Source organism: Scyliorhinus torazame, chromosome 2, assembly GCF_047496885.1.
Source record: "Scyliorhinus torazame isolate Kashiwa2021f chromosome 2, sScyTor2.1, whole genome shotgun sequence".
NCBI lineage: Eukaryota > Metazoa > Chordata > Chondrichthyes > Carcharhiniformes > Scyliorhinidae > Scyliorhinus > Scyliorhinus torazame.
The window spans coordinates 38,965,530-38,992,685 of record NC_092708.1 but is presented as its reverse complement, the minus strand read 5'-3'; the positions used below and the strand labels follow the sequence as shown (position 1 = coordinate 38,992,685).

At 44.7% G+C, this 27,156-nt stretch overlaps 1 protein-coding gene across 6 annotated transcripts in view; it reads right to left on the bottom strand.

Moving 5' to 3' along the window:
• Positions 1-27,156, bottom strand: part of ptpn4a (protein tyrosine phosphatase non-receptor type 4a) — a 428,661-nt gene that overhangs the window by 224,131 nt on the left and 177,374 nt on the right. For 4 of the 6 annotated variants that reach the window (XM_072470160.1, XM_072470166.1, XM_072470168.1 and 1 more), the window contains 3 exons: positions 11,715-11,784; positions 11,547-11,625; positions 5,035-5,079 (listed from right to left, as the gene is read on the bottom strand). In XM_072470160.1, coding sequence (XP_072326261.1) covers positions 5,035-5,079; positions 11,547-11,625; positions 11,715-11,784 — 194 coding nt within the window. The remainder of the gene's footprint in view (positions 1-5,034; positions 5,080-11,546; positions 11,626-11,714; positions 11,785-27,156) is intronic. The other 2 variants (XM_072470164.1, XM_072470175.1) reach the window with 1 other exon arrangement.

The window sequence follows — 27,156 nt, the reverse complement described above, 5'->3', positions numbered from 1 at the left end:
AAAAACCATCACCACTTCCCAGCTATGACTTAAGAGTCCTTAAGTCGTCATTTGTTGTTCAGAATTTGGACATTGCTAAAACAAAAGACATATCAAAGCTAGCACTCAACAGGACACTTCGCAAAAATACCAACACAATGGGAAATCATAAACTTATACTGTTTGAAAAGAGTGATTTGTCAGCAAGTGGACTCTGATTGGTCGAGACATTTCCATGGAGAATGCAGCAGTTGATGGTGACCGACAGTTAATCGATTAGCATTGTTTAAAATTTAAATCAGGTAAGCTTGACTCCGATTGATCAGGCATTACCCTGAGGAATGAGCCAGCAAATGGCTGTCACTTATTTTGTTTAATTGAAACAAACACAATGTTTGTAGCTGTTCTTTCTGTCTGCAAAGAACAAGTTCCTGTGTATGAATATGTAGCTCCAGTTCAGGCAAATGCACCACACTGGGAGCCCATCTGACAATCAACTTTGAGTAATATATTTTTGTAAATCCTACAACTGTAAAAAATACAACCTGACAGCAAATACTGTTATGTTGTTATTCAGGCATGCTCGCTTTGTGACTGAACCACGTTCAAAACCGTAGCAAAATCATATAGTGACCTCCAATAAACTGTCGTAAACACCTTGATAAATATGATGCTGGATTTACAAAAGTGTGATGTGTCCCTTTATGGAGTGTGTACATTCCATTTGGGCAAACAGGAACTTAAATCCATGCAGGTGACTCCGTAGTTTATATTGGAGATAAAACGCGAATAGGTTTATACATGTTAAATGCCATTTGACTGAAAAATTAATTTAGAAATTTGATCGGAGCCTTTTTTCCTCTAAATCTTAATAACTTCCTAGGAATTCATAGCAATGGCTTGGGAAATTTATAATTTATAAAGGCTACTGCAGTGCAAGTATTTTCATACTTTTTAATCTTGTTCATTTCCTCTACATCTATTTATTAAATAAATAGGGGCTGGTTTAGCACAGTGTGCTAAACAACTGGCTTGTAATGCAGAACAATGCCAGCAGCGTGAGTTCAATTCCCGTACCGGCCTCCCCGAACAGTGGTGGAATGTGGCGACTAGGAGCTTTTCAAAGTAACTTCATTGAAGCCTACTTGTGACAATAAGCGATTATTATTATTATTAAATAAGAGCCGAAGAAGCTCACAAGGTAGGAGGCCATTCAGTTCATGCCTATGCCAGCAGCTCTTTGCTTGAGCAATCCAAAAACCAATTGCACTAGATAGCTCTAACTTTCTCTCCATCATTTAGCCACTTTAAAGAATGCAATGGTCTACACTTCAACTACCATGTGAAAACGTATTCCATGTTCCTGTGAAAACAAACTTTTCCTCACCTCTCTCCTTGCCTTCAGTGAGGATTTAAACTTACAAACCCCTTGTCTCCAAGTGCAAAACATTGTATAAAACCTTGAAAAATCATTTAATGGCCATTTTATTTGTCATCCCTCTTCTTCGCTGATTTATTTCTTCGCTTAAGAAGTGAAAAGCTTGCTGAAATATTGTCCACAACGCTCTATTTGTATGTTCAACTGGGTATAACTCATCAGCTTTTATCAACATGACTCAGCTTCTCACTAGACAAACTCATTGTACTAATGGTAAATTTGAGTTGCTATTAAAATGAAATGCTGGACAAAAGGGTAAACCTTTACAGAAGTGTGCGTGACAATAAGCTGATTACATATCAATGCAGTGTACATAGTACATTCAGCATCTTGGTTCAGGTAGAATGGAAAAAGAAAAATGTACAACCACTGTCTGCTTAGCTTTCCTACACAAGAACTGCCAGTCTTGGAATAGCAACAGAAGGAATACTCCTCCCACTTGTTTAACAAAGTCCTGAGTGATTCTCCTATCTGCAGGGGGCTAGCAGGGCCCCGGAGTGCTCCTCGCAGCTCTGGCTGTGAATACGTGGCCCCGTGCGACATGGTGGACTCCCACCGCGGACCATGATGAACAAAGTAGGTCCCTCAGAGATCGCGCGCGCCCGCTAATTGGTGCCGCCCCACTGCTTGCCTGGCCGTCTGTGAGGCGCCTACAAATGAATGGCACCCCCCGCCCCCACCAGTGCGGCCGCGGACAGAGTCCGCAACTGCCACTGGCCGTTCCGACAGGAAAAATGTGGTTAGACCACGCCGTCGGGAACTTGGCCAGTTTTCCTGGGAGAATCGCCGCGGGGGCCTCTGTCAATGGCCCCCTACCCACACCGCGTAGACCGCAAGTGCGCGATTCATGGCGATTCTCTGGGGACTGGAGAATCGCTGGAGCGGCGTTGGGCCGGATTTTGCTGTAAACGGCCATTGTCCGCCCCCACACCGATCGCGATTTCGGTGTGGAGGCTCGGAGAATCCAGCCCAAGATGTTTCATCAATTAAGTTCCTTTTTTTTTTAAAATTAAAAATTAAAACACAAACAAGTGAGTTGCTGGATTTCTCTCCAGTGTGGTTTCTTTCTCTCATTACAACTCTACGGTCAATCCTGGATTTGAATCTCATCAAATTTAACACGAATAACACCAGTTTCCACCCACCATCAGGCATCATCAATTTTCTAACGTTTGCTATGCAGCTCCACAATTCCCAAGCACTTAGTTTTACTCAACACAGCTCACACTATTCCAAGATCGCCAGCCATCAATAGATCAGATACTGGTTGCTTGACCACCCAACTGCTAATCAGCAGTTTGCTTGCTTTACATTTCAATAAAATTGTGAGTGAGTTAAATGTTAAGTGACCAACTTGCTTTAACTGGGATCTCAAAAATTAAGCTTGGTAAACCGGCTTTTAACTAATGAAAGACACACTTCTGTTCTCTAACAAAGCCATAGTTTGGCATTGCTTCTCTGCAGTGCTGTAAAAATAGTTGAATTGTCCCAAATTTTTTGGCAGACTTGATATAAAATCTTCAATTATATTTCTCAGAATACCACAGAACACTAAATCAACTACATATACAGTGGTTAGCACTGTTGCTTCACAGCACCAGAGTTCCAAGTTCGATTCCTGCTTGGAAATCTGTGCAGAGTCTGCTCGTTCTCTCAGTGTCTGTGTGGGTTTCGGTGCTCCAGTTTCTTCCTACAAGTCCCGAAAGACGTGCTTGTTAGGTGAATTGGACATTCTAAATTCTCCCTCTGTGTACCCGAACAGGCGCCGGAGTGTGGTGACTAGGGGATTTTCACAGTAACTTCATTGCAGTGTTAATGTGGGCCTACTTGTGACAATAATAAAGATTATTATTCACAAGAAATTAAATTATCTACGGTACTGTTTGCAGTTGTGGATCAACTATTGACTGGAGCCCTGAAGAATAACGGAATACGGAGAATGGAATATCTGCACCTGAAGTCGACGATTCACCACAACAATGTGCATTTATAGAGTACCTTCAATGTATGTAATGTCAGGGAATAAATGATCTTATCGAGTGGCAGCACGAGAAATATAAAAGGCAGTCTTGGAATATGTGTTTGGGAGGAATGATTGAATGCCTGGGAGAAAATATGGGTAATAATTGATTTTTAAAGAATAGCAGAAAGACGATCTTGGAAAGCAGCCTTCTGGCTAAACCATAAAAATTGCTCCATTATACTTCAGAAGTTTAAGTCTCAATAGAAAGAGTTTTCTCCAGGCTATAGCCTTCGCGTGTAATGATTATCATCCGACAATTCTGTACTCGTGGGTCTGTACTCGATGGAGTTTAGAAGGATGAGGGGGGATCTTGTTGAAACCTACAGGATACTGCAAGGCCTGGATAGAGTGGTCGTGGAGAGGATGTTTCCACTTGCAGAAAAAACTAGAACCAGAGGACACCATCTCAGACTAAAGGGACGATCCTTTAAAACAAAAATGAGGAGGAATTTCTTCAGCCAGAGGGTGGTGAATCTGTGGAACTCTTTGCCGCAGAAAGCTGTGGAGACTGAGTGTCTTTAAGACAGAGATAGATAGGTTCTTGATTAATAAAGTGGATGAGAAAATATCAGCCATGATTTAATGGCGGAGCAGATTTGATGGGCCGAGTGGCCTAATTCTGCTCCTATGCCAAATGGTCTTATGGACATCATGGACTGGATTCTCTGTTTCTGAGACTAAGTGTTGATGCAGACGCAGAATTCGTGGACTTTCACGACAGCAAAGCTGCCACCGAATCTGGATCTATTCAACAACTGTGGAAGAATTAGTACTGGCGCCACACAATCGATTTCAATAATAAACGGTGTGGGCTTCGCCGGGTCAGTAATTGACACTAGGGAGGTTGACAAGCTGCAGTCGCATATACACGTTACAATCCCACACACATTCATCCCAGCCAATAAGATGGCACTGGATGTGCTGGAGCATGCCCATACAGCTAATGGGTCGGCTGGAGCCAGAGGGCACCTAAGGGGGGTGGCCTGGAGGGACACCAATACGACCCGTGGCCCTAAGTTCACAGTGGGCCATCAGCGGCGCGTGCAGCTGCATGGCTGCCTTTCTGGCTGCGGCAATGGTGTTCCGTGTCCGTCCACCACAACCTCACAGCCCACCGCCAGGCCATCCCCCGCAACGCCCCCCCCCCCGGTCCTGGCAGAAGCCCCTGGCCAGCGGCACAACTGTCAGCAAACTATGGTGATGTTGGACACTTTCCTTACCGCCTCTCTTTCTCTCAGCAGCCAGGATGCCGGTTTCACAGTTTTTAAATATCAAAAAATGAACCGCGCCGTCGGGAACTCAGCCTATTGGAGGCAGAGCATTGCAGAGGCCCAGGAGAATACCGGGTCTGGCCCGATGATAATAGACAACCGGTGTCTACTGGACGTGTTCCGGACCGCATTGGCGCTGCTGTTGAGGTGACAGAGAATCGCGATTTGCCGTCAAATTGGCGCCCGCCACGATTCAAATTGACGCTCCGCCAAAACGCATTTCACGGTTTTGGCACCAGCCAATGGAGAATCCTGCCCCATAGGTATTCACTTTAGCCAACAGATTGAAGTCACTTTTTTGAAGTTACGATAATGATACTCACCTTCCACTAAGAATATCTTGCTTAAGTTGCAGAAAATATTGGTACCTGATAAAGAATAAAAATATGTATTTTAGATCATACAATATGACCAAGTACTTTGCACACAGGTACTAATCAATGCATTTATATTCATCCATGATTAAGTTTCAGTAGTTGGCTCAAATGCATTAGAAACATAAATTGCAATCAGAATGAAATCATTTGTACAAAGGGGTTAGCGTTTTTATTTAATTTACTAATTTGGTAACAGCTGGATCAATTTAAACAATATGATGACTGCTAAGTGGAGCTGTCTTAACTATTTGTATACCAGGACCCAATTAATAAAGCGAATACCATTCCAAGCCTTAAACAATGAACTTTCATTTTATCATTTACAAAATCATTGAAATTTGAAAATCTGCATTAAGTTCACCCATAGCTTCTGGCTAGTATGAAATTTTGTTCCATAATCTATAATTTCTAATACTTAATATCATTTCAATGAATCATTACTAAAGCTTTAACATCTGTCCTATAATGTGCACAAGTGTGTGCAAATTACAAATAGCGCCAGTTTAACAAGTGTTGTTTTGATGTATTCGCCCTAGGAATAGTGTTTGAGGAGAGGGTGTGTGCAGGAGAAGGAAAGAGGAAGGTGCACATTATCAGTATTCACTTAAAGGATAACTCATTCACAATTAAATTGGAATCCTGTCCCAACAAATCCACTGAAGTATTTTTTTTTAACATCGGGCAGAAGCATAATTAGAAAACAATCCAGCTATTCCGCCTGCTCTCTACGTAGGTCAATTCCTCAGTACAAAAGACAGTAAAACACATCAACTTCTCCTTGCATAGCAGATATGGAATCACAGAATGATCAGCACAGAAGGTGGCCATTTGGCACATGATGCCTGGGTCAGTTCTCAGTCCCACTCGCCTATTCATTCCCTATAGCCCTGCGTATTTACCCACTTATTCAATTGTCTTTTGAAAATTATTGAATCCATTTCCTCTACCCTTTTAAGCAGTGCATTACAGATCATAACTCGCTGAGTAGCAATGTTTTCTCTCCTGGCACTTCGGACTCTTTTGCCAAAATGGGCATCAGGATATATGGTTATTTGATCCAGTAAGTAATACAGTTTTCTCAGATGCAGGAAAAATTGCTTCAGAAAAGTGCATTTAGATTTCATGTGAATACATGGTCAAATATGGAAAATTTTACACTGACTATTAGAAGTTTTTTTTGCATCAAAGGCCTTCAAAATCATTATGCAGAAACAGACAATTGCCTGTACTCAGTTCCTTCACCATATTTACTCAATTATGCTTACTGCTCCTCTCAATGGTAGCAAAGCACTCAGGTCGAATGAATAAAACAAAGTCAAATACATAACATGGAAAGGACTCAGAATAAAAGCATTGCTCTGTTAACTGACAGGACATGTCAGTTAAACATCATTAAAATGGCACTTAGGGAGGCAGTGGTGCAGTAGTATTGTCGCTGGACTAGTAATCTAGAGACCAATAATCATGCTCTGGTTCGAATCCCACCTTGGCAGATGGTGAAATTTGAATTCAATTATAAAAAATCTGGAATTAGAAGTCTAAAGTTGACCATGAAACCATTGTTGATTGTCGTAAAAACCCACCTGGTCCACTAATGTCCTTTAGGGAAGGAAATCTGTCGTCCTTACCTGGTCTGGCCTACATGTGACTCCAGATCCACAGCAATGTGGTTGACTCTTAATTGCCCTTAGGGATGGGCAACAAATGCTGGCCCAGCCAGCGACACCCACATCCCATGAACAAATTTTTAAAAATGACATTGCATTGTATTTGCATGAACTGCTTTTGGACGAAATTTGACTAAATAATTGGTATTTTTTCAGATACTAACAGAATATGGCTAATTTGCTAGATTGGTCTGCACTTCCCAAAAGATATCAAGACCATTATAGGTTACTGCATTTGCAGAATATTTGTCAGTTACAATGTGATTTCCTATTACTAAATTTATGATCCATTTCTGATCCATTCTTTGATCCAAGAATGTTTGCACAATGTAAATATTCGGTTCCTGCTGTTGAAATTCCTACCTGCACCAAATATCTTCACCATTAATATGGCCCTGAGGTCATTCAAAACTCTGCTGCCCATGTCGCAGAGCACACCAAATTCGGCTTACCAACCTCACCTGTGCTCGCTGATATACACTGGCTCTTGGCCAAACAAAATGCCTCAATTTTAAAATTATTATTGCTCCATGGCCTTTCCCCAAGAACCTCTGCCACCCTCACCGTCCCTTCGCCCAATACCTCGGTATGTGACTTGGTTTCAAACTTGGTTCTACAACATTCCTGTAAAGTTCCTTGCCATTTTAATTAATTAACGGTGATGTATGAATGGAATTGGTTGTGAATTGCTCTGTATAAAGTTTTGGTTACTTGACTAGGAGGTATTGGGGGTCTTGAAAAACATTAAGTTAGACATGACCCCATGGCCTGATGGGATATACCCCAGAATACGGAGAGACAAGGGAGGAAATTGTTGGGGTCTTGACAGAAATCTTTGTATCCTCACTGGTTACAGGAGAGGTCTAAATGTTGTTCCTTTGTTTAAGAAGGGGAGCGAGGATAATCCAGGAAATTACAGGCCGGTGAGCCTTACGTTAGTGGTAGGGAAATTATTGAGGAGGATTATTCAAGACAGGATTTACTCTCACTTGAAAATAAGTGAACGTATTAGCGGGAGGCAACATGGTTGTGAAGGGGAGGTTGTGTCTCACTAACTCGATCAAGTTTTTCGAGGAAGTGACGAAGATGATTACTGAGGGTAGGGCAGTGGATGTTGTCTACATCGACTTCAGTAAGCCTTTGACAAGGTCCCTCACGGCAGACTGGTTCAGAAGGTGCAGTCGCAGAAGATCAGAAGTGAGCTGGCAAGATGGATACAGAACTGGCTCAGTCATAGAAGACAGAAGGCAGCAGTGGAAGGGTGTGTTTCTGAATGGAGGGCTGTGAGCAGTGGTCTTCCTCAGGGATTCAGTGCTGGGACCTTTGCTGTTTGTAATATATATGATTTGGAGGAAAAGGTAACTGGTTTGATTAGTACGTTTACGGACGACACCGTTGGTGGAATTGCGGATGACGAGGAGGACAGTCAGCAGGATAGAGATCGGTTGAAGACTTGGGAGGAGAAATGGCAGATGGAGTTTAATCCGGACAAATGTGAGGTAATGCATTTTGGAAGGTCTAATACAGATGGGAAATTTACAGTAAATGGCAGAACCCATAAGAGTATTGATAGGCAGAAAGATCTGGGTGTACAGGTACACAGGTCACAGAAAGTGGCAACGCAGGTGGTAAAGGTCGTCAAGAAGGCATACGGCATGCTTGCCTTCATCGGCCGGGGCATTGAGTTTAAAAATTGGCAAGTCATGTTGTAGCTGTATAGAACCTTAGTTGGCCCGCACTTGGAATATAGTGTTCAATTCTGGCGCCACACTACCAGAAGGATGTGGGGTCTTTGGAGAGCATACAGAAAAGATTTACCAGGATGTTGCCTGGCACGGAGGGAATTAGCTATGAGGAGAGGTTGGAGAAACTTGGTTTGTTCTCACTGGAACAACAGAGGTTGAGGGGCGGCCTGATAGACGTCTACAAGGGTATGAGGGGCATGGACAGAGTGGATAGTAAGAAGCTTTTTTCCAGGATTGAAGAGTCAATTACTAGGGGGCATAGGTTTAAGGTGCGAGGGGCAAGGTTTAAAGGAGATGTACGATGCAAGTTCTTTTGTACAAAGGGTGGTGGGAACCTGGAACTTGCTGCCGGGGGAAGGTAGTGGAAGCAGATACAATAGTGACTTTTAAGGGGCATCTTGACAAATACATCAATAGGATGGGAATAGTGGGATATATCCCCGGAAGGGTAGGGGTTTTTAGTTCAGACAGGCAGCATGGTCGGTGCAAGCTTTGAGGGCCAAAGGGTCTGTTCCTGTGCTGTAATTTTCTTTCTTATTTGTTCTCTTTGACTAACAAATTCATGAGTCTCTAAGTTTGAGAACTATTTTCTTCGCTCACAACAAATGCATTTTTGTGATGCACTGGTGACAACCTATATTAGAAATAATATTTTGTTCTAGTCAATTGTATATTACAAATTTAGCTTTCTAAAATCATAATTACAAGCCAGGCTTATGCAACCTAGCATCAGAGTTTAACCCTGTAAGTCCTGGCATCATTTTGATAAATCTGTACTATACCCCCTCCAGGGTCAATCTACCCTGGAGGTGTGTACTCAAAACTAACAGTATTCCTAATACTCTGTACAAGAAAATTTCAATACTAAATAAATCGCATTTCAAACGATTGGATAACTTTGGGAACATTCAAATATGCAGTTTTAACAAGCTGACCAAATGTTACTCGAGACTTGGAGTAGAGACATAATGTAGCAAAATAGTTCATTGTCCATTCCCATCTCAAATATGTATTTGAAATAACTTCAACCAAGGTCTGCGCTTTTTACAGCCCTACCACCCCCACCATCCCGTATTGTACTCCCTATACAGACACACGACTGCGTGGCAAAATGTGCCTCCAACTCCATCTACAACTTTGCTGATGACACTACCGTAGTGGGTCGGATCTCGAACAATGACGAGTCAAAACACAGGAGGGAGATAGAGAATCTAGTGGAGTGGTGTAACGACAAAAATCTCTCCCTCAATGCCAGCAAAACTAAAGAGCTGGTCATTGACTTCAGGAAGCAAAGTACTGTACACACCCCTCCCTGCATCTACGGGGCAGAGGTGCAGATGGTTGACAGCTTCAAATTCCGAGGGATGCACATCACCAAAAATTGTCCTGGTCCACCCATGCCGATGCTATGACCAAGAAACAACAGCGCCTATACTGCCTCAGGTAACTAAGGAAATTAGGCATGTCCACATTGAGTCTGATGAACTTTTACAGGTGCACCACAGAAAGCATCCCATCTGGCTGCATCAGAGCCTGGTATAGCAACTGCTCGGCTCAAGACCGCAAGAAAATTCAGAGAATTGTGAATGCCGCCCAGTCCATTATACGAACCCGCCTCCCATCCATTGACTCCCGCTGCCTTGGGAAAGATAGCAGCATAATCAAAGACCCCTCCAACCCGGCTTAGTCGCTTTTCGAGCTTCTTCCATCGGGTAGGAGATACAAAAGTCTGAGAACACGCACAAACAGGTTCAAAAACAGCTTCTTCCCCGCTGTTACCAGACTCCTAAGCGACCCTCTTATGGACTGATCTGATTAATACTAGACTCCTGCATGCTTCACCCGATGCAGGTGTCTATGTATTTTTTGAGTGGCACGGTAGCACAGTGGTTAGCACTGTTGCTTCACAGCAGCAGGGTCCCTGGTTCAATTCACAGCTTGGTTCACTGTCTGTGCAGAGTCTGCACATTCTCCGTGGTTGCGTGGGTTTCCTCTGGGTGTTCTGGTTTCCTCCCACAAGTCCTGAAAGACGATCTGTTAGGTAATTTGGCCATTCTGAATTTTACCCCGAAAAGTTTCCAGAATGTGGCGACTAGGGGCTTTTCACAGTAACTTAATTGCAGTGTTAATGTAAGACCTCTTGTGACACTAATAAAGATTATTTACATTGTGTACCTTGTGTTGCCCTATTACATATTTTCTTTTCATGTACTAAATGATCTGTTTTGAGCTGCACGCAGAGAAATACTTTTCTTTGTACCTCGGTACACGTGACAATAAACAAATCCAAGATGTAAAATAAATGCAGACAACCAAGCTAGTAAAAGAAGATGAGTCCCCAAAATTAGGAAAAACATTAGCCTGAATTAGCAATCTCAACCAAAAGCTCAGGCATATGGTAAATAAGTGAGGTTGGAAGACAATTTCCCAAACTATTGGAAAAGTAGATTCAGCCTTTGTGAATCTGATTAAGCTATTTCAATGTTCCACGTTCACACTAGGCGTTCAGAAAATGCTTCCAATTCCATGAAGCACCAGTCTACCATCTTGAAATATATATTTTGCAAGTGATGGATTTAATCTTCAACAACTTGAACTCATCATTTTGGCTGACACTTGAGTGCAGCACGATAATAGGTGCTGCTTTGTTGGGATGGTGAAGTGTTACAGGGTTACCTCACTTGCCTGTTCCGATGGATGAACCGACGGCACTACTAAAAGAAAAGCAGAGGAAGTTTTCGGCATCCTGGCCAACATGTATTTCTCAACACCTCAAACCTTTGTCTCATGGCCGTTCGTGGATCCTTGCTGTGTTCAAATTAGCAACTGCATGTGCCTAAATAACATTGACGACACTTCAAAACAATTAGTTACAAAGTACCTTGGAATGCCTCAAGTCTGTGAAAGGCACAACATAAATACAAAGTCTTTCCTTTATTATATAAAAGGAATAATCCCACAATTTGCTGCAAAGTGTGAAAACATTTCTCCCCTCCCCCCCCCACCCCACACACAAACCATTCTTTCACTTAATTATAGCACCCACCTTGTGTATTCCTCTTGTAGTTTATTGAGGTCGGTCACAAAAAATTTGACTCTAAAATTCAAGTTATATGGGGATCCTCCTACAATTAAAGAGACAGCATTTTATTCCAGAATCATATGCTCAAATTATGGATTTCCAGCTAGAATACAACTGAATGGTTTTACTTACTTTTTAGCTGCTTTCTGACGGATTTGTTTGGATCTAGCCATCGCTGCAAAACATTAAAATAAATCACAGCCTGAAATCAAGCAAAGCAACAATCCTGACTTAATTGATGTGCATTCACCCGTCAAACAATCACTTATGGCTGTAGAAGCCAGAGAAAACATGGTTTCAATTTTAAAAAAAGACAATGGTCGGTTCCTCCGAGCTTCCAGCCACCTGTTTTTCTACAGCACGCCATTGCTGGGGCAGGATTCTCTGCTCCCGCCAATGTCAATGGGAGTTCCCACTGAAGTCACCCCACGATGCCAGGAAACCGGCGGACAGGGGTGTACTGCTGCCAGCAGGACCAGAGAATCCCGCCGCCATCGAACGACTGGAGAATTCCAGCCAATAGATAAAAACATCACTGTGAAGTATATGGTCTAATACAGAAGTGCTTCTTAATGCAAATACTTGCATGTAATTTGTTTTAAAATTGTGAGAAGTGCTTAGTGAGGCAGCATTTCCCCAAGTACTTCCTTTACCAAATGATTCACCAGTGGCAGGCAGGGACATCAATATTTTGTGTTCAAGCATAATGCCATCACCATAATTTTTGCTCTGCTGCCTGCCTCCCTTCCCTGAACAGTCTAAAGAATAGGAAGGAGGAAAAGTGCAAAAGGGCAAACTGCATTTTACATCTTGAAAATAAAGTTCCCAGCCAATTTAAAAAATTTATTTGTTTGTGGGATGAGGACATCGCTGGCTATGAAAGCATTTATTGTCCAACTGCAACTTTCCTCGAGGTGGTGGTGAGCTGCTTCCTTGAGCCGCTGCAACCCCTGTTGTAGGAATATACCTTAACATGCGCAGTACAAGATTTCAATCTTGAAATATTAAAATAATACATGCAACTATAATGCTATTTTTCAACCATGTTTATCAATCTGCATTGAAAGATTTCTTGTAGATTGCAATTTAAATTCAAAATATTCTACAATTTTTGTATTTAAGGGACAATTGCTCCCCAATATGCAAGCAAACACCTTGTTCAGCCCAGAACGGCATTGTATGCTCCCACCACAGTTAGATTTGTCCTTACAAAGGGTGCATTTAGCTACAAGCTAGTTTTTCTCAAAAATTGCAATAACCAATGCTTTGACATGCCTTTTAAGAAATTTGCAGCACAATGCTGCCATTTTATTCAGAAGATCATCATTCTTGTTTGCATACAGGGCTTCATTTTAAAGTTCCTTAACAATCACTAATGAGATCATTTAGAAACATGGAAAGTCATTTGATCAATCTTAGTTCATTCACCCAGAGGTCATAACTCCATTGTAGCATCCAACATGAATTAGGAGCAGCATTAGGCCACTTGGTCCCTTGAGCCTGTCCCACTATTCAATAAGATTATGGTTGATCTGACTGTAATCTCAACTCTGCTTTCACAGCTACCCCACAAATAACCTTTCACCCCCTTGGTCATCAAGAATTTATCTAGCTCAGCCTTAAAAGTAGTCAAAGACTCTGCTTCCATTGCCTTTTGAGAAGAGTGTTCCAAAGACCAATGACCCTCAAGAGAAAAAAGTCTCCTCATCTCCATCTTAAATTACATGACCCCTTTTTTTAAAAACAGTGACTCCTATTTCTAGATTCTCCTACTAGATGAAACATCCCCTCCACAGTTACCCTGTCAAGTCGCCTATTAATCTTCTAAACCTTCTCTGAATTACTTCTGTTTTTACATTCTTCCTAACTAAGATCAATACTGTACACAGTTCTTCAGATGTGTCCTCACCAATGCCGTGTATAACTGAAGCATAACCTCCCTACTCAATTTCCCTTGCAATAGATGATAAGTCTCTTAGCTTTCCTAATTATTTGCTGTACCTGCAAACTCGCCTTTTCTGATTCAAGCACTAGGATATCCAGCTCACTCTGCAATCTCTCATCATTTACACAATATGCTTCATTTTTATTTTTCAAGCCAAAATGGGCAGCCTCACATTTTGCACATTATACTCCATTTCTCATAGGGCAGCACGGCGGCGCAGCTCACCACCACCTCGAGGAAAGTGGTTAGTGCTGCTGCCTCACAGCACCGAGGTCCCAGGTTTGATCCCAGCTCTGGGTCACTGTCCGTGTGGAGTTTGCACATTCTCCCCGTGTTTGCGTGGGTCTCACCCCCAAAACCCAAAGATATGCAGGGTAGGTGGATTGGCCATGCTAAATTGCCCCTTAATTGGAAAAAATGAATTGGGCACTCTAAATTTAATTTAAAAATTTTAAAAATACTCAACTTGTCAGATCTTTGCCAACTCACTTAACCTATTTGCATCCCATCGTAGCGTCCTTATGTCCGCTTCACAACTTACTTTCCAACCTATGTATCATTAGCAAATTTAGCAACAATACCTTCATTTCCTTCATCCAAGTCATTTATATAAATTGTAAAATGTTGAGGCGCCAGCACTGATCTCTGTGCACACCATTCATTACATTTCAGCCCTTGGCTGCCCAATAATTTACAGTCACCAGGTTTGTAAGCTGAAACACAATCACTGCTTATTTATAACAGAAATAAAGATGGAATATAAAGTAGTTACAACAGACTAACGGCAAGCTAACATACTACCCCCCATTTTACTGCCTCACCCTCTACCCAAATACACAAGGCAGACAAACACAGAGGGATGGAAAGCGGTAAAAATAATAGGATTAATGAACAATGGAAAAGGGCCTTGCTTTTGATGTTGAATTCTTTGTCACAGCCTTTCCTCCCAGCATACTGATTGAACGAAGCTGCCAGTGTACAGCTGTCAATGTCATTAAGTATTCACAGGCAGTTGGATATTTTCTGGAGAGACACTTTAGCCGTTATTAAACTGGGCCTACAACTGAAAGGCCCAACTTTAAGTCTACTTCTCTCTTAAGACCCTTTGTCTCGCATCAAACGCAGCTTCCAGCCCGAGTTTTGACCTGAATCCTTTGCAGTTTCAATAAAATGACATCCAGCCTTACTGGGGAGAGAGAAATCTCTCTTTAAAAATACAGTGCATCAGAAAAGCAGAAATGCTTCTTCCAGCTTCTGAACCAAAAATGAAACCAAAACAACCCAGCCTGACTGGGGAGAGAGACTTTCCAGAGAAATCAGAACCAATCACCACTGGTTATCGAAGCTCAGCATTTTGAGCCAGTTCGTTGGCTGCCCGCCAAGTCAGTCAAACGGAGTCATCACTGATCTCTCCAGTTTGAATTAAAGGCAAAGTCTGCATTCAAGTCACAGGCTCATTAATCATCCATGGTTAAAAATTACACTGGCAAAAAAGGGGGAACAGGGATCAAACTGGGTTTAAACAGGAAGATCCTGACAACATCCAGATCACTTTGCACCTGAGCACTCTGCAATCTCTCACCATTTAGCTAATATGCTTGTTTTTTATTCTTGGTGTCAAAATGGACAATTTCACATTCTCTTAAATTATACTCCATTTGCCAGATCTTTGCCCGCTCATTTAACCTATTTATTTCTGTAGCTCTTTATGTCTACTTCACAATTTGCTTTCCGCCCTTCATGTCATCTGCAAATTTGGCATCCATCCCTTCATCCAAGTTATTTATACAAACTATAACAGTTGAGGTCCCAGCACTGATCCTGGCAGCATACCACTTGTTACATCTTTCCAATCTGAAAATAGTCCCATTTATGCCTACTCTTGACCTCCTGTTAGCTTTTATCCATGCTAATATAACCCCCTATAAAATTAACTTTTATTTTCCACAATAAGCTTTGGTGTGGCACTTTAGCAAATGCCTTCTGGAAGTCTAAGTACAGTACATTAACTGGTTCCCCTTAATCCACAGCACATTACTTCCTCAAACAACTCCAACCAGTTGGTTAAACTTGATTTCCCTTTCACAAAACCATGTTGACTCTGTCTGATTACCTTGAGCCAAGGGGTCTGCTATAACTTCTTTAATGATAGCTAACATTTTCCTTGCGACAGATGATAAACTAACTGGCCTGTAGTTTCTTGGTTTTATCTCTCTCTCCCTTTTTAAATAATGGAGTTACATTTGCTAACTTCAAATTTAATGGGACCCTCATCAAATCTAGGGAGTTTGGGGAATCTAAAACCAATGGAGCAACTATGTCACTAGACCAGTGGTGGGCAGCCTGCAGCCTGGGGGGCACGTGTGGCCTATCTGGGCTCTGAAAGCGATCCAGGAGACATTTTGGTGACCATTGCCTATGTGTAGAATTGCCACATTCCTCTAATTTCCATTTGCGTAGTTTTGTTGCACACAACAAAACATTGAAAAAACTAATTAATGAAGAAGGTAGAAGAGTAATGAAACCTGAGGCGGAGATTAGTATTTAGCATTTAATTTTACAGTAGGAATCTAGCCAGCGACCATATGGTAGCACAGTGGTTAGCACTGTTGCTTCACAGTGCCAGGTTCGATTCCCGATTTGGGTCACTGTCTGTACGGGGTCTGCACGTTGTCCCCATGTCTGCGTGCGTTTCCTCCAGGTGCTCCGGTTTCCTCCCATGAGTCCCAAAAGACATGCTGTTAGGTAATTTGGATATTCTGAATTCTGCCGAACAGGCGCCTTAGTGTGGCGACTAGGGGATTTTCACAGTAACTTCACTGCAGTGTTAATGTAAGCCTACTTGTGGGAATAATAAAGAGTATTGTAAATAATAAAGTTAATTGTAACTTAACCCAATAATAATTTAATAAGCATTTACTTTAAATTAATTAACTAGTGCTTAAACGTCACTCAGCGAGGTGCAGTGCTCTAACTGTGAGATGTGGGAGATCCACGACACTTCCAACATTCCGGTCGGCTACGTCTGCAGGAAGTGAAACCAACGGCAGCTCCTCACAGAACCAGTCATTCGGTTGGAGCAGCAGGTGCATGCACTTATGAGCATGCAAGAAAGTGACATAGATAGGAGTTATAGAGACGTGATCACACCCAAGGTGCAGGCAGACACATGGGTGGCCGCTAGAAAGGGCAGGCAGTTAGCGCAGGAATCCCCTGTGGCTGTCCCCCTCTCTAACATGTATACCGTTTTGGAACAACAGGAGCCAAAACAATGGCACCACAACTGGCTCTGTTGCTCAGCGGGGGAGGGTAAAGTGCAGGGGAGCGATAGTTATAGGGGACTCTATAGTAAGGGGCACAGATAGACGCTTATGAGGACGTTAAAGAGACTCCAAAATGGTATGTTGCCTCCCTGGTGCCAGGGATGTCTCTGAATGAACACAGGACATCCTGAAGGGAGAGATGAACAGCCATAGGTCGTAGTACACATAGGTACCAACGACATAGGCAGGAAGAGCAACAAGGCCTGCAGGAGGTGGTCAGGAAGTTAGGCAGCAAGCTAAAAAGCACAACTCTCTAGGGTAGTAATCTCAGGATTACACACTGTGCCACGTGCCAGTGAGGCTGGAAATAGGAGGATAGTGCAGCTAAATACGTGGCTAAACTGGTGGTGTAGGAGGGAGGATTTTAGAACCATTGGGATCTGTTCCGGGGCAGGTGGGACCTGTACAAGAAGTAGGTTGCATCTAAACTGGAGGGGAACCAATATCCTGGCTGGGTGGTTTGCGAGAGTCACTCGGAAGGATTTAAACTAGAATGGCGGGGCGGACTGGGGGTGGACGGTGGAGGGGGGGGGGGGGGGGGGGGGGGGGAAAGAGTGGAGAGAAACCAGAACATTAGCTCAGAAGGTATAATAACTGATGGGGAAATAGAAAACAAAAATAAGAGAACAACAACATCACCCCGTCTGCTCAAACACAGTGGTTTGAAGTGTATTTGTTTCAACGCCAGAAGTATACCAGGTAAGGCAGATGAACTTAAGAGCACTGATTAGCACTTGGAACTACGATGTTGTGGCTATTACTGAAACGTGGTTAATGGAAGGGCAGGATTGGCAGCTGAAGGATATAGATGCTTCAGGAGAGATAGAGAGGGATGTAAAAAGGATGGGGGAGTAGCATTACTAGTTGAGATCATTATCGCTGTACTGCGGGAGGACACCTTGGAGGGCTCAATGAGGCCATCTGGGTAGAGCTCAGGAACAGGAAGGGGGCAATCACAATGTTAGGGGTTTATTACAGGCTCCCCAACTGCCAGCGAGAGATAGAAGAGATTTTGGATAGGTGCAAAAGTAACAGGGTTGTTGTGGTAGGGGATTTTAACCTCCCCTATTTTGACTGAGACTCACTTAGTGCTAAGGGATGGATGGGGCAGAGTTTGTAAGGTGTATCCAGGAAGGTCTCTTGATGCAATATGTAGATAGTCTAACTCGGGAAGGGGCAGTACTGGACCTGGTATTGGGGAATGAGCCTGGACAGGTGGTTGAGGTTTCAGTCGGAGAACATTTTGGGGGTAGTGACCACAATTCCGCAAGTTTTAAGGTACTTTTGGATAGGGATGAGGGTAAAGGTGCTAAAGTGGGGAAAGGCAAATTACGATAACATTAGACAAGAATTGAAGAATTTGGATCGGGTGCGGCTGTTGGAGCGTAAATCAACATCGGACATGTGGGAGACTTTCAAGCGACAGTTGATCAGGATTCAGGAAAGTCCCGTTCCTGAAAGAACAAAGGATAATTATGGGAAGTTTAGGGAGCTTTGGGGTTTGGGTAACGAGGGATATTGTGAACCTCATTTAAAAGAAAAAGGAGGCTTTTGTAGGGTCTAGAAGGGTGGGGACAGACAAAACCCTTGAAGAGTATAAAGAAAGCATATGGAATGCTTGCTTCCATTGGACGGGGCAACGAGTGTATAAAACTGGCAAGAAATACTAAATTGTATAGAACCTTGATAAGGCCGCACTTGGAATGTTGTGCACAGTTCTGGTCGGCACGCAATCAGAAGGATGAGGAGGCTTTGGAGAGGGTGCAGAGGAGGTTTACCAGGATGTTGCCTGGTCTGGAGGATGTTAGCTATGAGGAGAGGCTGAATAGACTAGGACTGTTTTCATTGAACAACGGAGGTTGAGAGTTGACCAGGTAGAGGTCTACAAGATTATGAAAGGCATAGACAGTGGATGGGCAGGTACTCTTTCCTAGGGTGGAGGGGGTCAGTCACTAGGGGCACAGATTTAAGGTCTGTGGGGCAAAGTTTAGAGGAGATATGCGAGGCAGTTCCCCCCCCCCCCCCCCCCCTCCAGAGGGTGGCAAGTGCCTGGAACGCGCTGCCAGGGGAGGTTGTGGATGCAGATGCATTAAAGGTGTTCAAAAGGCATCTCGACAAATACATGGATAGGATGGGTATAAAAGGATAGGGCCGTTGGTATAGAAACCGTTGTTTCACAGCTCCGGGGTGCCAGGTTCGATTCCCGGCAAACTCCCCGTGTTTGTGTGGGTTTCCTCCGGGTGCTCCGGTTTCCTCCCAGCCCAAAGATGTGCAGGTTAGGTGGATTGGCCATGGTAAATTGCCCTTAGTGTCCAAAAAAAAGGTTGAGTGGGGTTACAGGGAAAAGGTGGATATGTGGGCTTAGAAAAGGTGCTCTTTACAAGGGCCGGTGCAGACTCAGTGGGGCGAATGGCCTCCTTACGCACTGTAAAGTCTATGATTCCATGATAAGGCACTGGGAAGTGCTAAGGGTTTTGGCCAAGGGTGATATCATTTAAAAAAAATTAATTTAGAGTACCCAATTAATTTTTTCCAATTAAGGGGCAATTTAGCGTGGCCAATCCACCTACCCTGCACATCTTTAGGTTGTGGGAGTGAAACCCACACAAACACAGGGAGAATGTGCAAACTCCACACGGACAGTGACCCAGAGTCGGGACCGAACCTGGGACCTCAGTGTCGTGAGGCGGCAGTGCTAACCATTACGCCACCGTGTTGCCCCCAAGGGTGGTATCATGACTGGTACATGCTTTGAGGGCTGTAGGGCCTGTTCCTGTGCTGTATTGTTCTTTGAGAAACTTTGAAACTAAAACTGAAAGCCATGCTCCCTCTGCTTCCAAAGCATAAATATTCCTTTAGTTATCTTTGAAGTTGATAGTTCTATTAATATATGAATGATTAAGCATATTCAAAAGTTCTGAAATATTTGGTGTGTATTACATTTATTTAATCTCATTCACAGTGTAATGGTTAATGAACAAGCCTGCTTTCAATTGTGCCGCCCAGAGATGGAGGGGGGCACTCTTGTGGCCCACTCACGAGCCTAGGTTACCCATCACTGCACTAGATAGTCTTATAATACCCTAGGATGAAGTTCATCAGGATCTGGGATTCATCAGCCCGCAGATCCAACAATTTATTCAGTACCACTTCCCTGGTGACTGCAATTTTCTTCTTTACATCTCTAAGCTCCTCCAGTCCTACAATCCGCAGATAACTCTATGCTTCTCCAGTTCTGGCCTCTTGTGCATCCCCCATTTCCTTCACCCACAATCAGCAGCTGTGCTTTCAGCTCTGACAATGTCTCCCAATCCTCTCTGCATCTCTCTCCTTAATAAAGACACTTTATAAAACCTCTTTCTTTAATCAAGGTCTTAGCCACATAATCCAATATCTATGTGGTTCAGTGTCAATGCTTCTCTAATTGCACTCTCATGCAATGTCTTGGGACGTTTTGCCAAGATTGACCACACCACTTTTCTCCAACGCCTTTGCTCTCTCACTTAGTTGGGTGGGCATGCTTCCATTATTATCCAGTAGTAATCAGAGAATCACAAATAAGAGTTTATATTCTCTTGCCCTGTATTGCTGCCCCTTGGCCAACTCCCATTTCTCATTTACATGCTGCCCCATGGCAACCTTCAGTGGATTTTCCGCCCCCTCCACGGCATATTTGGCTGGAGTGGAGGGGGCCTGCCTTTGACCGACGGAGGGTCAACGGGATTCTTGTTCGATACACCCCCTGCCGGCGACGGGACTGGAAGATCCCACTGGTGACAACAGCCAGAAAATTCCAGCCATTATCTGTAAACAACACATCAAGTTCCACATGCTACAACACCAGCTCTACCACACCACCTCTCTGTCACACTCTTCACTGTCTGATTTGTCGCACTGATTATCCAACATACTGTACCAATGAGCAGAAATTTCTTCTAAATATTGACTTCGATGTGCATTACGAACTCTTCGAACTCCAGCTTTCTAACTGTCTTGAGGCTGAACCAGACTTGGTGCTGTATTTGATACAGAGATGAGTTTTTGATCACAACCCACTCGTATGACATAGAAGCAGAATTAGGCCACTCGGCCCATCGAGTCGGCTCCGCCATTCAATCATGGCTGATTATTTTTCTCATCCGCATTCTCCTGCCTGATCCCCATAACCCCTGATCCCTTATCCCTTATCCATGACCTTGAGCTCCTACATCCATTTCACTTGACTCTAGCCCTGCTGCTGAAACCTTAATTCTATTTCCATTACCGTTAGACTTGACTATTTAAATGCCCTCCTGGCTGGTCTCCCATCTTTTGCCTTCCATAAATTAAAGCTCATTCAAATGTCTGCTGTCTATATCCTAAATTGTAGGAAGTCCCATTCATCCATCACCCCTGTAATTGACCTACAATAGATAATTTTTCTAATATAAATTTAAAGTACCCAGAAAAACGGTTTCACTTAGTAGCTAGACAGCAGTTTGTGATGCAGAACAAGGTCAGCAGCGCGGGTTCAATTCCTGTACCAGCTGAGAATTCTGGGCTGGCTTAATTCAGTGATGGGCTGGTTTAGCTCAGTGGGCTAGACAGCTGGTTTGTGATGCAGAACAAGGCCAGCAGTGCGGGTTCAATTCCCGTACCAGCTGAGAATTCGGAATGCTCCCTCCGTGTACCAGAACATGCGCCAGAATGTGGCGACTAAGGGCTTTTCACAGTAACTTCAGTGTTAATGTAAGCCTACTTGTGACAATAAAGGTTACCTATCTATTTATTTATTTATTTACCAATAAAGGGGCAATTTGGCGTGGCCAATCCACTTACCTCACACACCTTTTTGGATTGTGGGGTGAGACCCACGCAGACATGGGGAGAACGTGCAAACTCCACATGGACAATGACCCGGGGCCGGGATCGACCCCATGGCCTCGGCCGAGCAGAAGACTTGTACAACTTTCTACGGTTGGAAAAGATTAAGTTTGACTTGAGGGGGTCAGAGGAGGGCTCCGAGATGCGGTGGGGGCTGTTCATGACAATGTTTGAGGAACTGTTTGTCGCGGGATGGGGGTAAAAAGGGGGAAAATTGTACAAACTGTGCACTGAGAGTTTGTGAGTTGGTGTGCATAGGTTGCTGTTTTTTTACATGTTTGGAATAAAGTATTTAAAACAAAATAATAGATATTTGCCCAGGTATGTCCTCTCCATTAAAAACAAAATGAATCCAACCCATTCAACCACCCTTGTAACAGCTTTCTTCCAATTAACAATAAAGTGATAGGAGGAGTCACCAACAGAGCTAAAAAACTGCACTAATCCACCAGGGCAATCTGGCTCCAGACCTTAAAACAGCAGTGGTTCAAACACAAGACAGGCAGAATGTGGCACAATGGTTAGTACTGCTGCCTCACAGCACCAGGGGCCTGGGCTCCATTCTGATCTTGGGGGACTGTGTGGAGTTTCCACATTCTTCCCGTGTCTGCGAGGGTTTCCTCCGCGTGCTCCAGTTTCCTCCCACAGTCCAAAGATGTGCAGGTTAGTTGGCTTGGCCATCATAAATTGCCCCCAATGCCCAACGGTGAGGTGGGATTGCAGGGACAGGGCAGTGGATTGGGCCTAGGTAGGGTACTCTTTCAGAGGGTCGCTGCAGACTCAATGGACCAAATGATGTAATTCTTCACTGTAGGGATTCTTTGATTCTAGGAGTTGAATTTCAGAAAAATGGTTGTCTTAATATCAGGGCTCAGCATAGCACCAAGGAGGTCCAGTAAAACTGGAATCAGTGGGATGGGGTCACAACTCTCTAGTGGCTGGAGTCATAACTGACACAAAAGGAAGGCAATTACGGTTGCTGAGGTCAACAATCTCATCCCAGAATTGAGCCAAACTGTTTAGCTTCGTCGTTAATGACCTTAAGAAAAGGTCAGAAGTGGGGTGCTTTGCTGATGGTGTACAGCTCCAACTACAATTCATCATTTAATGAAGCGATCCATTCCCCCCCCCACCCTCCCCCCCCTCCCCGGGGATAATATCGAGGCATAGGTTAAAAAGTTGCAATTACCATTTGCGCCATACAAATGTCAAGCAGCAATTATCATTCCCAACAAGAGGGCTGAACCACCTGCAGTTAACATTTAGTGGTATCACCATTCCACGTCCGCCATGGACTGATTGGGTCAAATAGTCTATTTGTCATATAGCTTGTATATATCCTCGAGTCCTTGACCACCAAAACCCTCTGGTTCTCTATTAACCAACAACTTAACTGTGTGGCAAATAAATATCACAGTGGCAAGAGCAAGTCATATGCTGGGTATTTGGCAGTGAGTGCCTGGCCCCAAGGTTTTCTAGTGTGATGTAATATATCCACACCAGGACACCATTGGCTACAGCATGAATGTCTAAAGTATGCACTTGCCAAGGTTTCTTTATTAGCACTTCCAAAGTCTATGACAACGACACCAGAGGAATGACAATTCAATCACTTCCAGCTCCCCTCCAAGTAATATATCGTTCAGACCTAGAATTATGTTGGTTATTCCATCATCACTGCGTCAAAAATCTTGCCCAGCAGCATTTTTGTAGCAGCTTCACTGCATGTATCAGCGACTCAAGACAGTGCCAATTTTTGAAGGTAATTAAGGATGAGAAATGTCTAGATCCCTCGCTCTTTCCACCCCCCTCCTTCGGCCTGAAAAATTCCATTATTTCACATTTAGGTCACAAATAATCTAGGTGCCACTATCTCAGTAGCGAAAGTTTATGGTGAACTATGGAGTATACGGCATAGGGAGGAAATGAGATTCACTTGTCTCACACACATTTCTAGTTGGACGAAGATCAGCCAGGCAGTGCAAAATATTCAATGGGACTGTAGGAAGTTCTACCAGAACATCAAAATACCAGATCAAAATAGTCAGTTGAGACTTCCGGGTAGTCAAAGGGAAACCCGGTTTTAAAAAATAAAAAACAAAAATCGGATGACCTCAGCAGAAAAACCTGCCGTGGAGTTTGGGAACCGAGGATCGTGGCGAGAGAGCAGAATGCCAATAAGTGTGGCTCGAGAAAGTTCAACCGGGGCCCAAGCAGGGCCAGTGAGGAGCTCAGATCCAGGCAGACCAGCTAGACCAAGTTCACCAACCTCCCCGAGAGAAAGAGAAGAAAAGTTAAGTAAACTAAAGAAAAAAGGGGGGAAAAAGAGAGTGGAGCGAGGAACATAACTTTTCCTTGGTATGTAAAAGGAAAGCTGACTTCTGAGTACCGGTGACAATGATTTGCTGAGCCGGCGCACATTGGGTGGCTCCCCTCAAGCCAGGACAAAATAAAAGGCACGGTTAGTCGAATTTTGCCCAAATTTCAAAGGAATAAATCCCTCAATAGAGAGGGCAACCAAGAAAAGGTGCCAGCAAACGGGAGCTCAAGGGGCCGAAGAGATGGCAGAAGCAGCGGAAAGTGCCACGACTAGCAGGCGGACGAGACAGCAGGTCCACGAGGTGAAGGGGCCACCGGTCACCCAGGAGAGAGTACAGCCAGCGACCCAAGCATCGGTCTTCCCCAAACCACCTGGAGACGGATGGAAGAGCTTCCTGATAAAGGTGCTGACTGCCATGAAGCAGGCGATCAGGATAGAAATCCAGGTGGGGGTCAAGGTGGCAGTGGCAGAGGCAACGGCCACCATACAGAAGGCAATCAGTGGGCTGGGGAAGAAAGTGGCGACTCAGGAGAGGTCGATCCTCGACCTGGGAAAGGCCTCATCGAACCAGTGACAGAATCGTCGCCCTGGAGACAGAAGTAAAAAAGGTTGGTGGCGGTCCATAAGACCATAAGACATAGGAGCAGAATTAGACCACTTGGCCCATCAAGTCTGCTCCACCCTTCAATCATGGCTGGGGGAAAATTGAGGACCAGGGGAACAGGTCCTAATGACAAAATATTCGGATCGTGGACCTGCCGGAAGTTATCGAAGGCAAAGACCCGACGGACTACATCGTCCAAATACTGGGCAACCTAGTCAGGAGAGTCAGCTTCCCCAAACCCCAAAGCTCGACAGAGCACACAGGTCACTCAGACCGAAACCCAAGGCTGGGGAGCAGCCAAGGGCGATTATCACAAAACTCAACCAATATCAGGACCGTGAGAAGATCGTATGGTGGGCATGCCAGACGACACAAGCACCTGGGAAGGACACAAAATCAGAATCTACCAGGACATTGGGGCAGAACTAGCAAAACGCAGGGCCAAGCTTAACCAGACGATATCGGTCCTGCACAAGAAGGGGGTGATGCACGATCAATGACCACTAAAGCGAGGTTGTAGTCCAACTGAAGGCTTTAATAAGCTAGATGTTTCCCCCAGCAGCTCAGGTACAGAATGAAGGCTGCTGGGACGGCACAGGTTCTTATACCCCGCCTATCAGGGCGGAGCCATCATACATTCTACCAATAGAAAGCATACAATTTCCATCAATGGTGCTTTAGCCTGTCAATTAATCTATGATTAATCTAGGACAAAGGTTCGGCACAACATCGTGGGCCGAAGGGCCTGTTCTGTGCTGTATTTTTCTATGTTCTATATTCTAGGTACCGTAATACCTATAATACCACATTCACCCGTTTAAAAAAAAAAGAGTCCGGCGGGGGTGGTGGCCTGAAACTACAAAACATAGCAACATGGTATAATTAGTTATGGAGGTACAGTAATACCCCCATACAGTGTTTAGTAACTATTTACAATTCTGAGAGCTATATACATTTGATGGTTTATATTTACAGATTACAATTAAAATGAAGCAATCAGTCGATCGGGGGCCCTGGTCGTCCTCTGCGATCGTCAGAGCTTCGGTGGTGACTCCGGTGGAGGCTCGGGTGTCTGTGACTCCGGGAGCGTGGCTTCGATCTCCCATGGCAGCTTCAGCACCCCTAGATGGCACTGGCGGGGAAAATGGTTGACCTGGGAAGGGAGCGCCTGTGGGGGAGCATCGGTGGGTGGGGGGGCCTAGACAGGGCCGGCGGAAGGACCGATCCTCCTGTAATGTGCTGCGGGGGAGGGGAGGGTGGGAATGGCGGCTGGAATGTGCGTGGGGTTCTGGCGGGCGCCAGGTCCCGTAGGGAGACCATATCTTGTCGGCCGTCGGGGTACGCCACATAGGCGTACTGGGGGGTAGCATGGAGCAGATGGACCCTCTTGACCAACGGGTCCGGCTTGTGCGCCCACACGTGTTTTCAGAGCAGGATGGGTCCGGGAGCTGCCAACCAGGTCGGGAGCGAGGTCCCAGAGGAGGACTTCCTGGGGAAGACAAGGAGACGTTTGTGAGGTGTCTGATTGGTGGTCGTACAAAGCAGTGACCGGATGGAGTGGAAGGCATCCGGGAGGACTTCTTGCCAGCTGGAGACTGGGAGGTTCCTGGACCGTAGGGCCAGTAGGACGGTCTTCCAGACCGTTCCGTTCTCCCTCTCTACCTGTCCGTTACCCCGGGGGTTGTAACTGGTCGTCCTGCTCGAGGCGATGCCCTTGCTGAGCAGGAATTGACGCAGTTCGTCGCTCATAAAGGAGGACCCCCTATCACTGTGTATGTAAACGGGGAACCCGAACAGTGCAAAGATGCTATGGAGGGCCTTGATGACGGTGGTTGCGGTCATGTCGGGACAGGGGATGGCGAATGGGAACCGGGAGTACTCATCAATTACGTTCAGGAAGTACGTGTTGCGGTCGGTGGAGAGGAGGGGGCCTTTGAAGTCCATGCTGAGGTGTTCAAAGGGACGGGAAGCCTTTATCAGGTGCGCATTCTCTGGTCGATAGAAGTGCGGTTTGCACTCCGCGCAGATTTGGCAGTCCCTGGTGGCTGTCCTGACCTCCTCGATGGAGTAGGGCAGGTTGCGGGTCTTGACAAAATGTGAAAAAGCGAGTGACCCCCGGGTGGCAGAGGTCCTCGTGGAGGGCTTGGAGGTGGTCCACTTGTGCGGTGGCACATGTGCCGTGGGACAGGGAGTCAGGGGGCTCATTTAGCTTCCCGGGACGATACAAGGTCTCGTAGTTGTAGGTGGAGAGTTCGATCCTCCACCGCAAGATCTTGTCATTTTTTTTAAATCTTGGCCCGCTGTGCATTATCAAACATGAAAGCAACCGACCGTTGGTCAGTGAGGAGAGTGAATCTCCTGCCGGCCAGGTAATGCCTCCAATGTCGCACAGCTTCTACTATGGCCTGGGCCTCCTTTTCAACTGAGGAGTGGCAGATTTCAGAAGCATGGAGGGTACGAGAGAAGGCCACGGGTCTGCCCGCTTGGTTGAGAGTGGCCGCCAGAGCTACGTCGGACGC